The sequence below is a fragment of the Tribolium castaneum genome, chromosome 1 (genome assembly GCF_031307605.1).
Source record: "Tribolium castaneum strain GA2 chromosome 1, icTriCast1.1, whole genome shotgun sequence".
NCBI lineage: Eukaryota > Metazoa > Arthropoda > Insecta > Coleoptera > Tenebrionidae > Tribolium > Tribolium castaneum.
Genome location: NC_087394.1, coordinates 15001105 through 15017476, shown reverse-complemented (window position 1 = coordinate 15017476; position 16372 = coordinate 15001105). Strand labels below are relative to the sequence as shown.

The window sequence follows — 16372 nt, the reverse complement described above, 5'->3', positions numbered from 1 at the left end:
AGAATGGAAAGTGTTGAGAAAATTAAAAATGATCTACCTCGAGGACAAATAAAAAATGAAGGTATTTTATAAAATCTCATCATTAATTTCTAATTTTGTCATAAAAAAAGAGTTTACGGTTAACGAAAAACTATTATAATAAACTCGTTTGTTAATGTGCGATTAATAAACTCAACTATTAAAGGCACTCACTCGCTATCGCTCGTTCGTGCTGTAAACAGTTTTGTTACCATTAAGAAACTAGTTTATTAAATAACTATTAATTAAATAGACGGACGCAAAATAAACAAAAATCGTCATTACGCCAAAGGATTGTTCGCATCGTGTTGAAATTATTGTTTTCTGAACCGAACAGCTTACACTAGGTTTTAAATTAGCATATATTATCTCATCCGTAATCAAAGATGCATGAATGCTGTTTTCTACCCGTGAAATATAACTGGCAAATAAACATATGTTTGAGCCTACTTAGCATTTTCATAATAAAGGGTCAGATGACCCTTCTTTGAACACTTCACCGTAACTGGCACGATTTAATAGAAACGGAACCGGATTTTTCCATTTCTCCCACAGAAGACTGAAACGAATGTTCAGGAAATTAGTTTGGCCGAGTAAGCTAATAAAATGGATCATGCACCTAATTTAAAAAAAAACACACTAGTTTGATATGTAGGACATTTATAAATAATTTATTACAAATACATGGCATTCAATACTATTTAGTAACATTTACACCAAAACATTTTGCAACTCACAAGTATTTACAATCAGTCCATTGAACACAACTTTAACATACACACATTGTCATAACATAACTTAATTTAAATCTGATATGTAGTCAGATATAAAAACAATATTTATACATTTAGAGAAAGCTAAAGAACGGCATACGCGCGAAAACGATAAGTACATTTACGAGTTTCGGAACTTAAAAGGAATTTATTTAACGTTGTTTCCTTTTAATTTCCTTGTGTTTGCTTTAAACAATGAAATGATTATAAAAACTATATAAATTCTCTAAAGACAACGGAATACAACTATTTGGGTACATTAATTTTGTATTATTACGTAGGTTTCGTATCTTATAGATAATTATGTATTTAAGCTTAAAGTTAAATTGTTGGACATGTGTACTAGAGATGACGGAATTATCGATGTCTGACTATGGATGGAACGGTCGTTGACCAATCACAAAATTTTTCTTCAATTGATGAGACTTAGTAGAGTGTGATAATCGTCCTCGTTCAGTATTTCGTCGTTACTGAAACAAAATTCCGATTTTAATTGGCGCAAGTATTCGATTTATTGTTAGTTTAATGATCCCAAATAGCCATCGAAGAGGAAACATTGTGATTTGTTACTTGGTAGGAAAGAACTGTATATACAGGGTGAATTTAATAGTTCAAATATTTTAAGGGATGACAGTGAAACTCAAAAGAAGTCAAAATAACTCAACTTGCATTATCCGAACGTTTATTGTATTAGTTTCTGACATTTTTAGGATGAGGTAGCTAAATATAACCCCATAAACTGATAGAGTTTTTTAAAATTTTTCTACAATTTAAATGAAATTTAAATGATACTTTGTATAAAAATGTCACTAGCGCAAAAATTTATGCGTTGTGTAGCCCAATTTCTTAAACACACATTTAATTATAATCAAATTGTAATTCGCGATTAATTTGACTTTTGCAAATAAATGCTAACTACATTTAATTGGAGACAAAAAATTAATTAATTGCTAGTTCGAATTAAATTTAATTTAATTGGCAACGGTCAAATTAATCGCCATTTAGAATAGAATTTAAATAAAACTAATGTGAGCTACACAACTTTTTTTTTTGAATCTAAAGTTAGTTTTTGAAACAACATTTTTTAAGAATATTTGAACATTATATCATTCAGTGACTTTTTTCTGTATCTCAAAAACTCATACATAATTATAATTAAGTAGAAAGAAATCATAGTTTGTTTGTAGAAGCATACTTTACATTTTTTCCTGTATATTTTTTTCAAAATTTATTTACAATCCCTTATAGTCAATATTAATTAAAAAAATATAAATATGCGTATGGTGGTAATGCCTTTAATATTAATTAATTAATTAGGACTAATCAATTAGTATTAAGTCGCTGCCCAAAAAATGTAATTTCTTTTGTAATTGTAAAACAGACGATGTTGAAAGTTGTTTTGTGCAAAAAATATACAGTGGTGGATGTAGTTTTTATTTATCTGCTGTCAAAACTGTAGAGCCACCTCCATCTTTTTTTTCAAATATAACGTTATGTCGTGTGACACTTCATGTAAAAAAGCACTTCGAAAACAGTACTTGTTTTCTAAATATTGTCAATGCACAAGTGATGAAAAAATTAAAGCAGTGTGGAAATATTGACTAAAATAAAATTTGTAACTTGGATATAAGCGATTTTTGTAAAAAAATCTGAAACAGTCGATTTTTGATTTCCTTTGCACATCATTTGGTGCATGCGGTTTTTGTTTATCTGTTTTCAAAAATGCCCAGCCACCTCTTAACTTTTTTTTCAAATGTAACAGTATGTCAAGTGTCACCTCATGTTAAAGAGCACTTTGCAAGGAATACAACGCACTCTTTGTTTTCTGAATATTTTCAAAGCCTAGATGATAAAAAAATTAAAACAAATTTTTATAAGATGAAATTCAGCAAATCACACTAGAAATGTTGCAAAATGTTAGAAATTCATGCTACTATAGTTATGTTATTTCCCAGGAGAGGAACGGTGTCCACTTTGAACAATTGTTGCATTAAATAATGTTCAACTTAGAAAATTGGTTTTTATTTTTTTATCACGTAGGCTTTGAAAAAATTCAAGAAACAAATATTGCGTTGAAATGTTTCCGAAAAGGGCTTTCATACGAGGTGTCACTTGAATACCATTACATTTGAAAAAACAAAGTTGGAGGTGGCTGTGCATTTCTGACAACAGATAAACAAAAACCATATGCAACAAATAGTAGGCAAGGAAAAATAAAAATTGATCTGATTCGGGAATTTTCACCAAAATCGCCTAAATCAAAGTTATGAATTTTATTCCACGTTGTATGAAAAAATTGGCCTTAGCTTAAAAAATAATTATTGAAATAAAAATTAAAAATTCTAGCATAACGTAATTTTAGGGCTAGCGACATTTTTTACATATTTTTTTACAAAGCATTTAATCGTTTGTTTTCAATAAATGTGTAAAAAAAAATCTCCAACTAATGCTACAATGCAAATTTATATATTTTTTAAGTAAAACACCCTATATTTTGTGCATCTTTGGACATACAGAGTAAGTTTAAACAAACGCATAAAGTTCATATTATTGATATTGTAATTTTTTAAAATAAGCAATAAAAAAAATTAAATTAAATAGGCTTCAAATCATGGCTCACTACGATTAAAAATTTCAAAAATATAACCACCCTTAACTAAAAAACGAATCGGTAAAAAATTTTATTTCTTTGACAGTTAGATACGTAAATTTTTTCCCTTTCTAAAAATGTTTGAAAAAGTAGGGGGTGCCGTTTGAAATTTTAAAATAACATTATTTAAACAATCCACCATTAATAAACGTAAAACTTGGCAGGAAAGGTTCAATATTTCTCACCCTTTCATCGATCATTACCATTTCTTAAAGTTAAGGGAAAAGATGTTATGATGAAGAGTTTAGACATAAAATTCTTGCACTTACAAAGAATACTCTTAAAATTTGGACTTCATATCGAAAACAGTGAATTAGATATAGGATATAGGAACTCTAGCCTAACAGAGCTGTCAAATTTGCGATTCTCTACCTGTCTCTGGTAAAATAAGGGTAATAGAGTTCCCATTTGTTCGAAAATGTAATTTTAGAGATAATGGAAGTCGATTTTGGCGTATGGCCTACTTTTTGATTCAAATATTTTATTCAAAAATGTTAAGAAGTTTTCATAAAATTATCATTTCGAATTTGGTATTGCAAAAAGTTCCACTAATATGTTAAAAAAAATAAATGCAAAAGACGAGTGCAGATCAAGGCAAAGAATACCCTTGTTTACTAAAAAAATCACATTTTTTGTTTTGAGATAATTTCTGTGGGATCTCGTGTGGGATTAGGTAGAAAAAAAAATTGACATCAAATTATTTTATTCTGTGCCTTATAAAACTTATACTCAAAATAAAAAGGAGAAACAGAATTTGAAAGAAACGAAATAACTATTGAAAGACAAAAAGTGTAAATTGAAATAAATAATACAAATTAAAAAATCAATGTTTTATTTTCACCGTATAATGTTTCCAAACTGAAGAGTACATAGCGTTAAAGTTTTTATTTATACAAATTTTGGTTCCTGACGAATTTGAAGTTGTGTTCATTGCCAAAGATTACGTTTGCAACATTATGGATAATTATATCAGTTGAGTTTTTTCTAAGATCAATCTTATCCTTTTTCTTCGTTTTCCACTACTTCAAAAACCAAAACCTGTCATTGTTAGTTTATGGCGAGATTTTTGCCGATGTTATTTAACAGAGAATGTTACTGTAGAAATGTTGCTAACAGAGGGTAACATAGTTTACGGAATACGGATTTAAATTAGAGTTCCTATTCGGAAATAAAATTAACTAGACGCCCTCTGGTGATGACTTTTGAACTATGTCGAAAACAGTAAAGAAATTTTCGTAATGCCACATTTAACTGACATTTAATGAATTGTTCAACAATTTTGCGTGTATAGTGTTAATTACTTACAATAGAAAGAATTACTTTAAAGGTACGTGGTGGTAAATACTAGCGTTGACTTTGGTTCTGTGGTTTTAAGTGGTATAAAGTGTTTATTGTTGGAATTTGAAAGTGGATAAAAAGTTAAAATTTTCATTACAAAGTGTTATCAAACAGTTGTCTGATTAAAGACTATAAGTAATGGATCACAGCGAACATAAACTTGGGCTCAAGAAACCAATAAATTAGTGAAGTTTGTGGATTTTAGGTTAGAATTTTTCCACTGATAAAATCATGAAATACATTGGTAAATCTACAAAACTACAATTGAAATTAACTGCTGAAACATTTAAGCATAAATTATTCCAAAAGGTCTTTGTAATAATTTTCCAATAAAGAAAATGAACCAAACAGTCACTCGTTATTCGTGTTTTCCTCGTCATCTCTAATTTGTCAACATTCGTTTCTTCCATCAAAGATACAATAGTCATTCCGCATAGGCAATACAATAATTGTGAAGGCTCAAAATTCGTACAACGCTCAAAATATCCGAATAAACATTTTCCCGCCATTTATGTTTACTGTTTTCGACCTAGCTCAGTGGCGCCCCCAACGGTAACTTTACCTCCGAATAATGGGAGAGTTAGGACAATGAATGTCAATTTTCGAAATTTTGTTTCATATACGTCCGTTGGAATGTGTAAAAAGACAAATTAGGACAGAAATCAGTGGTGTTACACTTCAAATTTGGCGAAAAGTCAAATAAATTTGTCAAAAAATGTTTCCATTTTTCGTCGACTAACTGCGTTTACAAATGGATTAGACTGACAGTCGTCGTCGATTCACTGTTTTTCTTGATATGAATTCCAAATTTTAAAAAAGATTTCTTTCTAAGTACAATAATTTTACGTCTAAACTCTTTATCATAAACATTTTTCCCTTAACTTTAAGAAATGGTAATCATCGATGAAAGAAAGAGAAATTGAACCTTTTCTGTCAAGTTTTACGTTTATTATTATTAACAGGCATTTGGAAAAGTGGATTGTCTAAATAATGTTATGTACAAAATCTATGAGATTTTGGGAATTTGTCTATCCATTTACAAAATACGTAGGTACTTGAACTCAATATTGGGTCTAATTTTTAGGAAAGTTGAACCTGTCGCTGCTTGGCCGCCTTTAGATTCTATGTGAACTTTAGAATCTGTTTCAAATTATAAAGTTAGTGGAATTCACGATTTTGTTACGTTTTTCACACGAATAGACCTTCAGTATAATTTTTTGGAAAATTTAAAAAGACGACTGGGCAAATGAGAAGGGTTTTTGATGACCAATTTTTGGGACAAGATGTTTAACTAAAAATTGTGACTAAAAGAAATGCATTTTTACCGTTGAAGTGTTTTAAGTTATGTATTTAATATTCAAATAAATATCAAAAATTTTTAGAAATGTGAACATTAATATTTGTAGGTATTCAATTATTTTTTTAAAATAGTAATCCCAAAATTCCTACATTTTCTACGTTCCTGGTTAAATTTGCCGTAAAATTATGTCATTTTATGCATTTGACAAAAATTATAACTTTGAAATTATATTCGACATAAACCTCTGACATAAGTTACTAACAAAAATTTTAATGAAAAAGGATAGAAACATATACTTTATAATACACACATAATACAAAATTGGCTCCGTTTGACGTTCAGTGTCCCATCTATCCCAAAAAAGGAACTCTAATTTAAATAACAGCTGTAATTTTTACAGTAATAGAGTAATAACATAGTAACAGAAGTTAGAGAATAGCACCATAAGTTTTTTGTGTTTCAAACTGGTTGTGAACATGCGTGCGAAGCCGTGGGCAACTGCTAGTTTATTAACAAATGTGCATTAGAAAGGTTATTATTTAAAAAACTTTTGTTCATTGGGATTTTATATTACTTATTAAAAAATTAAAATTGTAGTTGAGGAGGGGGAGTCAGGTCTCCGGACACCTTTCCTCCTGGATCCGCCCTTGGGTTCGTTTCAGTCGTATTGTAAATGAACATAGGTATTTTACAATATGACTACGCTTGATTTTACTATTAGCCTACGACATTAACAAATTCACCCCGTATTTTTTTCGTTTCGTCATAAAACTGCAACAAAATTTAGTTGAAACTTGACCTAGTTTCCAGCCACTTTGCACTAAAAATATGTTGAATGCTTCTAGCTGATTGTTTTTAGATGCTTATCATTTAATAGAAATTAGAAATGGGTTAATTTGAGTCCACTCCAGATCTCTTACCTGCTATCTAAATCCCTCCGTTTCCTTTGGACGAACAGTTCACTGGTGGCCTCAATGCAAAGCAAGATGAGTTTCTTGTCGCAAGTGTAGGGCGTTTGCTCTAGAAGTGTGGGCCCTTTGAGCGATCCAGCAAGGCCCACTTTGTCTCTGGAGGCCGAGTGCCAGGCGTCACATGACGTGTCCAGAGCCCTTTCGCCATTCACCAGCGCCCCATGCCATACGGCTTTGTGCGGCCACGAAAGATCAGTTAATACGTTCTTGCCATTAAAAGAGTAAATGCGCGGCGGATGCGGGAATGGCGCGCCGTCCCCTTTGAACATCTCCGACCAGGAGTTGAAAAGTACTTCACCTCGGAGATTAGATACAGGCAGCTTGCGATCCGCTAGTCGCACAATGGAATCGACGTTTTGAACGCGAGAGGATAGAAAAGCTCGGAAAGTTCCTCGCAAGCCCGCACGTCGAGCTTCGCGATAACAGGAGTAATCTGCGCCGCGAACGCCGTGAACGTCTCCGGTGTATGCTTCGTTCAGTGCCGCCATACGCAACTGAAAATTATGTCAACACATATGAGACTTGATGCCAAGGATATAATCTCGACTATGTCAACTACTCATTCACAGCTAAGGTCGGGACGACATTTATTTATGCCTTCAAATCGAGACTCACGTATTATATGGAGAAACGTGCTAAGCGTCCTTGCAAACACACTCTTTTCATTATTTTTTAAATGTGGATCGTTAGAATTCACGAAACGAGAAAAATTATAATGATCAAAAAATATGAAATCATCGCATGTATAGTCGATTTTTTTTATAATCAACTGTCTAAGAGCCGTCACGTTGGCATTATCATAAATAGTAATTTTTTTGAATTAAGGTTGGTGTAATTCTTTACCTGGAAAATTCAATTTCCAAATTTTTCAAGTTGTCTCCAGTTTAAAACACGTACAACAACACATCTAGTTATTGTAGACCAAACGTCCAATTTTCAAAAATGTCAAATTTGGTGGTCAAAATGTCAAATACAGAATACAGCCAGTTTCAAAAGTAGTTGGAGATGAACTTTTAGGGTGATACAGTCTGGTCTTTAACAGAATTTTGACACTGACATTTGTTTATTTAAAAAACATGAACTATATATCTTTAAGTGTAATCGAGTTCGCCCAAATCAATGACTCACCCTGTATAGAAGGTATTGTTTTTTTCATTATTTTTTATGTTTTCATCCTTTCGTAGTGTAACGTTAAATTTTTACTGAAGCAATGTTTGGAGCTATTTTGGCGTACTTTGGTCAGATTCTACATTAGGTACATGTCCTTCATCGCCTAGTATGAATAAAACTGTATTTTGGTACATTAATTAATGGGGCCTAAAGGTGCACCACGTCCAGAAAAGGCGAAAAATGCTGCTCTTGCAGAAATGGCCAAGTCAGGGGACGATATTGGAAGATTACAAATGAAAGTTGTCTGACATAGCTCAAACATTCAGAATTTTAAAAAAGTAAACACATCATATCTTTAATCAACTTTTGGGTATAAGAAAAAGTTGAAAAAATGGGTGTCGTACGACAAAAGCTCACCAGAAAAACGAGATCTGAGCAATGTTTAGAGTTGTTTTAGCGCAATCCAACGGTTTTTATGCGTCAATTTAGAACAACTGCTGGGCTTTAGCCTATTCTCCAATTCAAGAAAAAAATACAGCTTTTTTGAAGAGTTACTACTCGTACAATCGACCCACAAGGATGGGATAAAAACATCGGAACTCTGATTGATCAAGTGCATATAACTAGAAGGAGGTTACAGTGAAAAGTAAAACAAAAATTGTTTGGCTAAACTATTATTTTCTATGTGAAGCCAGGAATTAATCATCCCAACCTCGTACTTTCTTGTAGCTGAACTATAGAGGGTGTCAAACGAGGGTTCAAATAAAAAAATTTAAAATTATATTAAAAATTTGTAAACAAAAGGGTTTCTTTACGACTGGATGTTTTTCCTAATTTTGACCATTACCTGGTATTTCAAATGAGTTGGCTGACTATGACAAAGGGGGGTGAAAATACAGGCTGTTTCGTCTAAACCCTACATTAGAAATATTGGTAGTTCTAATTAAGATAGTCATCTGAAAATTTGTGCACGACTATAATCTCTTAGGTCCTGCTCAATGAAAATATTTTCAAGATGACGACACTTCCTGTTATGTCGGTAGTCGCTATCACCTTCCTTATTTTAAATGAAAAGCTATGTTTTTTAAGCGTTTTTGTATTACTACAGTTATTTTAAGGTAGTCTTCATAAGCTTTCCTATACCTAAATTTAGCCGTTTACGAAATATTTAGGGTTTGAATTTTTTTTTGGATCTGCACTTTCTAGTTCAAAATCGATAATTCTGCCATTTATAAAAAAATTAAAAATATTTTTCAGCTCATTTAGAAGAGGAAGCCTAGATCTTTCTTTGATGCTTTCAAATTTCTAAAAAAAGATTACGTACCCCAAATTTTTAAAGTTAAGTTTGTAGTACTTTAACCATTCATAACTCGTTTCTTCAAATGAAATGCTACAAGTTTTATTTCACTAAATGGTAGAGAATTTAATTCTGCATCGGTCTGTATTTTCTATTCTTATGTTTAATAGTTTTCAAGTGATAATAACTTTTTGTTGGGATAGAAAAATATTAGCCATAGGTCTATCTCATTCGTTGCTATGGAAACGACTAAAAAAAAGTGACAAATTAAAGTTTTTCAAACCAACATTCATTTAATGAATTTATTTTATCTTACAGGTGCAGTTTTTTAGGTACATTATACCATTGTTTTCGGTGAGAAAAAATCGAAAAAATCGAATTTCTTTCATAAGAGATAAAACTGTCAGTTCTACTCACAAGTGAGTAAATTTGAGGAAAATTGGGGAAAACAATGAGATTGTTTATTTCATAACTAAAGTAACACAGGTCACTACGAAAACTGATACATAGAACTATGCTAATGTTACAGGCGGATATTTACTTGAATTTCTCGTTTTTTTTTACAATGCACCTGTAAGATAAAACGTCGTATATCACACGCGATCGAAATACCATTATAAAGCTCGTGAGAAGTGTCCCACTCGTGCGCAAGCGCATTCTTGGGTCAAAATTCTCACTCGCATGTAATATTGGATTTCTATCACTTATAATATAATATACTATTGTTTTCACAGTACGGACAACACAATTTTGAACAGAGTTGGTCAATTGTTTCTTTGGTAAACTATGCAAGAATAATTGTGGTTAGTAAGGAATTTCTTATATAATGTCAAAAAAAAGATAACTTGAAAATGATCACAGATAGGTATAGGGAATGCTAATACAGATAGATGCAAAAAACAATCCTCCTCCATCTTTTAAAAAAATTAGGTTCTTATTTCTACAGAGTGCTTAAAAACTGGCGCACCAACTCAGTGGTATGTTGTTGAAAAGCATGTGTGGATTACGGGAAAAATCTTGAAAAAACTTATTTTGTTAACTTCTTCAGTTTTCATTATTTTTTAGTGTTTTTATGTTTCACACTGAGTAATCGTACCCTAACAAAACGATGAATAGTTTTTTTAATTTAAAAAAATTAAAATTCATCACAAAAATCACAGTTTGTAGATGTGCCAACACTGGGAATTATTTCCTAGGAAATTGTTACAAAAATAATTTATTTTTATTGTTGATCAAATTCTATTTCGATCACGACTGTTAGACAACGTTGCCAAATATTTTTTTACAATTCGTTATTTATCAATAACTTTAATACAAAGAATTTTTTTATTATTTTTACCTTTATATGTAAGTAATTCTCTACCACACACCATTGAGTTGGTGTGTCAGTTTTTGAGCACCCGGTATATGAAAATTTATGATTTATGAAAACATAATTTAATAAAATCTTTCTGAATGTATTCTGCATTACTTATACAACGATACCGAAACCTGTATAAATGTGCAAAATTCAATATTAAATTTTAGACGAAATAAAGAACTAGTAGACGTTCATTTAATAAATGAAAAATCGTGCACATTTTTAACTTAAATATTATTACATTTACTGCAATATAGTGTAAAAAAAGTAAAGTTTTTTCTAAAAATGTTCAATGAATTAATTATTATGTCCTTACATTATAACTTATGAAATTCTTGTGATTAGTTCTTGAATTATCCAGCGGTTAATTATAGATTGTGATCAATAATATCTTTCAAAACGGCAAGAGTTACAATAATTCGGTGGAATACAAAAGATTATCTACAGCTACCTATTATATTGAAATGATTTAAAATTATTGAAGTGGCTTTACATTGTTAGCGAAATAACTAACAGTTAGTTCACAGTAAAAATAATCTTCTTCTATAATTTACTTTTAACCGTTTTAGTGCAAAAGTAGCTAAACGCAATAATTAACAGGCTATTATCTTGTCATCGACTTTTTGAGAGCTTGGTGCAATTTGACTCGACTAAATGGGTCATTAATAATTTCATTGGAATCCGAAGAGTTCAGAGAGATTTTTTATTATTAACGCCACAATTTATCAAATGGAATTGGAGGAAAAATAGGAAAGGATCGATAGATGTAGCAATTTGTATTTGTAAAAATTGTAAAAAAAGAAAAATCTTTGTTAAAAAAAAACTTCAAATTGACTTCCGGTTCGTCTGACTAAAGTAACAAACTAACAAAATTTCTTTGTAGCACTGGCCACTAGCTTTCAGGATTGTAGAGAGTTTAACTTTTATGCTTGTAAGAGATAATCCGGTGTGGGATAACTAGACAAAGTCGCATTCTTTCTCATCGGTATTTTAAATAAAATACTTCAGATTTATGTTACAAAAGAAGTGCAACTTGTATAAATAATTTGGAGGAAGCATCCTTTTACCACAAAGTGGGCTAATTTCTTTAATAAGTGTAGAAGTGTAAAAAATCGAAGTCGAACCCACAAATTTTTAATGTAAATCCAAAATAACATACATGAAGGGACAGAGCGCTCTTTGAGACTTAGTGTGTCTCATCATCAGTGTCTGTTACAAGAGTTTAAAAAGGAAATGAGCTACAGAAATGTAAAATGGAAAAATCTTACCTAGTCTTTTGTCAGTACAATAGAGAAGTAGAAATTAAGTTTAGAAAATTTGGAAAACTAATATTAAAACTATTGAATAATACCAGGTGGGAACCTTATCATGCACCTAAGAAAATCGCAATTTCTAATTAAATGAAAAAAAAAACTGCATTTTACACGCCTGACTGTTCGTTCGAAAGGTATCTTCCCTAATTTTTTGGTAATTTTTCACTTGCAGATAAAAATAATAATTAAAAAAAAAGTAATTTTCGACTAAAAAGTCAAATTCTAAATTTCATACTAAACGACGCGTATTCACTTGAGATAATTGTTTAGGAAATTAGCGAAGAAAAATACCAATCAGATTCTGAATGAAACGCTCTTTTACATTTTAACTTAAAAAATTATTTTTATTTATGAGTTGCTAAATTGCGTTGTAAATTTAGGTGACAATGTGAACTGTAATTGGGGTAAGATTGTAAAAAATTTCCTTGCGATATTTGAATGCACGCATCAGTTTTATTGCAAGACTGTAAAGAAGGCGCTTCGAAAAGGTCGGCTTCTGGTAACTGAACCCTTGTTGGCAAATTATACCATCTTCTCATAAATCACGCGTCTAAATAAAAAAGACCGATTATTTCACCAACCAAGTAAAAATCTATAATTCTGATACCAGGCTAGCAGGTAAGGATTCATTTGGTCTAAAAACTTTGTAGTCAAATTAATAGTTAGTGTCCAAAAATTAACAAAACTGTTACGACTTTATTTATTAACAAAAAAAATTAATAAAAATCGAGAATGGTCCTTATCAATGTATAGGCTGGTGTGTAAAATTTCAGGATTTTTACTTCATTAGAAGTCGCGATTTTCTTGGGTGCGCGATAAGGTTGCCCATCCAGTATAAAGCATTATTCTGCTCAAAATGGTCGATAATTGACAAAAAATAAATAAATAAAAACGGATGAAAAGAGGTCGTTTTTTTAAATTTAACCGTTTTTGTCAATTAACTACCATTTTGTGCACAAAACTTCTACTGAATAATGCTTTATAGTATTCAATAGTTTTAGTATTATAGTCAGTACCGAAACTAGGTATAGGCGGAGTAGGCACTTGCCTAGGGATGCAGCCTCAAGTGGCTCCAAAGTAAGTATAGTTTTGTTTTCCAAATTCCAATTAAACAAAAATTTGTGCAACCTTATAAATAATGATTTTGCAGAAGCGTTTGTTTTGGAAAACTCATTTTGTAAAGTCATATCTTGTAAACGTACGTGACTTTCTTTGTTTAGTTCTTAATTATTTTCAGTTCTGATAATTATTCCATAAGAGATTAAGTAGTTTTTGCTGGTTAAGCTACTGGTATACTACAAGAATTAGTTCAGTTTGCATTTCATCGGCAAAATAGTTTTCGGTCTCGTGAGTCGTGTCACTGAGACTTTAGTGTTTGTGTTAAATTTGAGTTTCCAATGAATCAGAAAAATTGGCTTAAAAATGTCAAAGAGACTAAATAAAAAACCGTCAGGGCCGTTTTCCAAAAAAAATTCCTGAAAGCAGACAATTAGAGCGAACTAGCGGTGCCAGGTTTTTACAAAATTTTGTTCAAGACGAGTGTGAAAAAGACTATATAGGTGAGTTTTATTTTTGTTTCGGTACTTAAGTGCATCTTGCGAAAAAAAAATTTCACCATTTATAAAACTGATGCTTAAAAATTAAAATAAGAATGGCACGAAGACGTCTGTCAGGTTTAAGCATTATAAACAAAAGTTAAATTAAAATTATGATGAAAAACAATAAATAAGTTTGCCAGGTGAATGTGAGGAAGGTTTCTTTAAAAATTTCAATATTTGGATTAAATTTAGCGGATTCCTACATTATTATTATTGAATTGTTACATAGAAACTTATTTTTTCTATTATTTATGTCTTTATATTCAGCTATATGCACTTTGACTAAATCTCAAATAGGAAATTAAATGTGTACCTATTGTTTAAATAATTTTAAGTATGCCTTTAATTAATTGGGACCGGGACCATTTTCTTTTTTTTTCAGGTTTTATTAGTCTAATATTTTTTGTTTTTTTATATCTCTCTAAGAGATGTCTCCAACAGAAATTAAAATAGTAGCAACCTAGTATTAAGAAAATAAGGGCGGCAAACTCAAAACTCTATAGTCAATTAGTACCTAGTTTCGGCACAGATTATAGTTTTACAAATCTTCTAAATTTAATTTCTTCTTCGCTGACAAAAGACTAGGTAAGATTTTTCCATTTTACATCTCTGAAGCTGATTGTCTTTTTAAACTCTTGTTAACAGGGACTGATGATGAGACACACGCAGTCTCGAAAACTTTCTGCTCCTTCATACAGGGTGAGTCATTGATATGGGCGTGCTCGATTGCACCTACATTGTCAAAGATATCGAAGTAAATCAAATGACACTGCAAATGTGTCAAAGTCAAAGTGTACGTTCCAAAATCATTTTGCCCTATACAGGTTGTTCCTTTTTTACAGTGCAGCCTTTAACATAGATTTTTTAAATGGCACCGCCTGTATCTTTGAACATATTTAAATGTACACTTTTTTAGGTTTTATAAATCTGTTTAGTTTTTGTAATTTGCTTTAACCGTTCAGAAGTTATTTAATTTTTCCTACAATTTCGTGCGTCTGCAGGCACATTATTAAAAAATCACAGAGCGCTTGGTTTTCGAGATATTGGGTTGGGATTTTGTCTGTGTAAACAACTGTCGGGGGTATCTTTTGGTCCATTTGCATTGTAGCATTACCATGCTGTGATGTTCATGTTGCTAAATTTTGTGGGACCATAACTTAATTTTTTCAAATAGCACACTCTGTATTTTATTATTGAGTATTACTCAGCACCTCATTTTACATCATTTTAACCTCTTAATTTTTTTTTCCAAAAGTTGATAGTTTAGGAGATAACTCGGTCATTCTGAAAAATGCACATAAAATCTCTTGGATACCAACGTAATGTGCCATGTAAAACAATAAATTCTGACATAACAACACAGGACTGGCGTTTTTTGTACGCCACGTTTTGATTTTGTTGTGAAAATGAATTTTTCATGCAACATGCATACAAATCTCATCGATATGTAAACTTTAATTTTGATAAGAAATCATTAAATAAAAATAAAAAACTACGGCACTACCAAAGAAAATGTGGAGGAAAGAATCATGCCACATTAGAAGCGGTGCATTTTGAAAAAGAATTGACTAATATATTACTTTATTACTTAAGAAAGCCGTCATTTTAAACAGTTTTGTAATTTCAAGTCAAATGTTATCGTTGATTTGTTATACCGCAGGTCTTATTATTTCTTTATTTCGCCATTGTAAATTTTTATTATTTTTATTTAACAATTCATTTCCAAATTTTATTAAAATTTATATCTTGATGAGATTTGTAGGTATGCATTTTACGCGAAAAATTCATTTTTACAAGAAAATCAAAACGTGACGTATTATAAATGTCATTTTAACATTAGTATGTCAGAATGTTTTGTTTTACATAGCTAACACGCTACATTAGTGCCCAAGAGATTTTGTGTGCAGCCTCAATTTGATATCCCAAAAACCAACCGCTCTGCGATTTTTTAATAATGTGCCTGCAGACGCACTAAGGTTAAAGGTTAAATTAAATTGCAAAAACTAAACTGATCTATAAAGCCTAAAAAAGTGCAAATTTAAATATAAACTAATATGCAGGGGGTGCCATTTAAAAAAATATTTTAAAGGCTGCACTGTAAAAATAAAACACCCTGTATAGAGCAAAATAATATTAAGATGTCCACTGTGACTTCCCATTTGCAGTGCCATTTGATTTATTTCAATATCTTTGACAGTGTATGTGCAATCGAGCAAGCCCACATCAATGACTCACCCTGTATATGTAATTTTGGCATTACATTAAAAACTTGTGGGTTCGACTTTGGTTTTTTACACTCCTCTACTTATTTTTTATAAATAAATCACATATTTGCACTTTTACCGGGTGCTCAAAAACAGGCGCTCCAACTCAATCGAGTGTGGTAGAGAATTGCTTACATATAAAAGTAAAATTAGTAAAAAAATTCTTTGTATTAAAATTCTTGATAAATAACGAATTTTAAATAAATGATATGTTACAACGTTGTCTAACAGTCGTGATCGCAATAGAATTTGATCAACAATAAAAATAAATTATTTGTGAAACGATTTCCTAGGAAATAATTTGCAATTCTGGCACATCTACAAACTGTGATTTTTTTGATGAAATTTATTTTTTTTTAATAAAAAAACTGCTAAAGTCT

General features: G+C 31.1%; 1 protein-coding gene across 11 annotated transcripts in view; it reads right to left on the bottom strand.

Annotated features, from left to right (window-relative positions):
- Positions 1-661: 661 nt before the first annotated feature.
- The window catches only part of Mp (Multiplexin), a 248949-nt gene continuing 233238 nt past the window's right edge, over positions 662-16372 (bottom strand). For all 11 annotated transcript variants that reach the window (XM_064355813.1, XM_064355825.1, XM_064355811.1 and 8 more), the window contains 2 exons: positions 7000-7544; positions 662-1261 (listed from right to left, as the gene is read on the bottom strand). In XM_064355813.1, coding sequence (XP_064211883.1) covers positions 1204-1261; positions 7000-7544 — 603 coding nt within the window. In that variant the 3' untranslated portion in view covers positions 662-1203. The remainder of the gene's footprint in view (positions 1262-6999; positions 7545-16372) is intronic.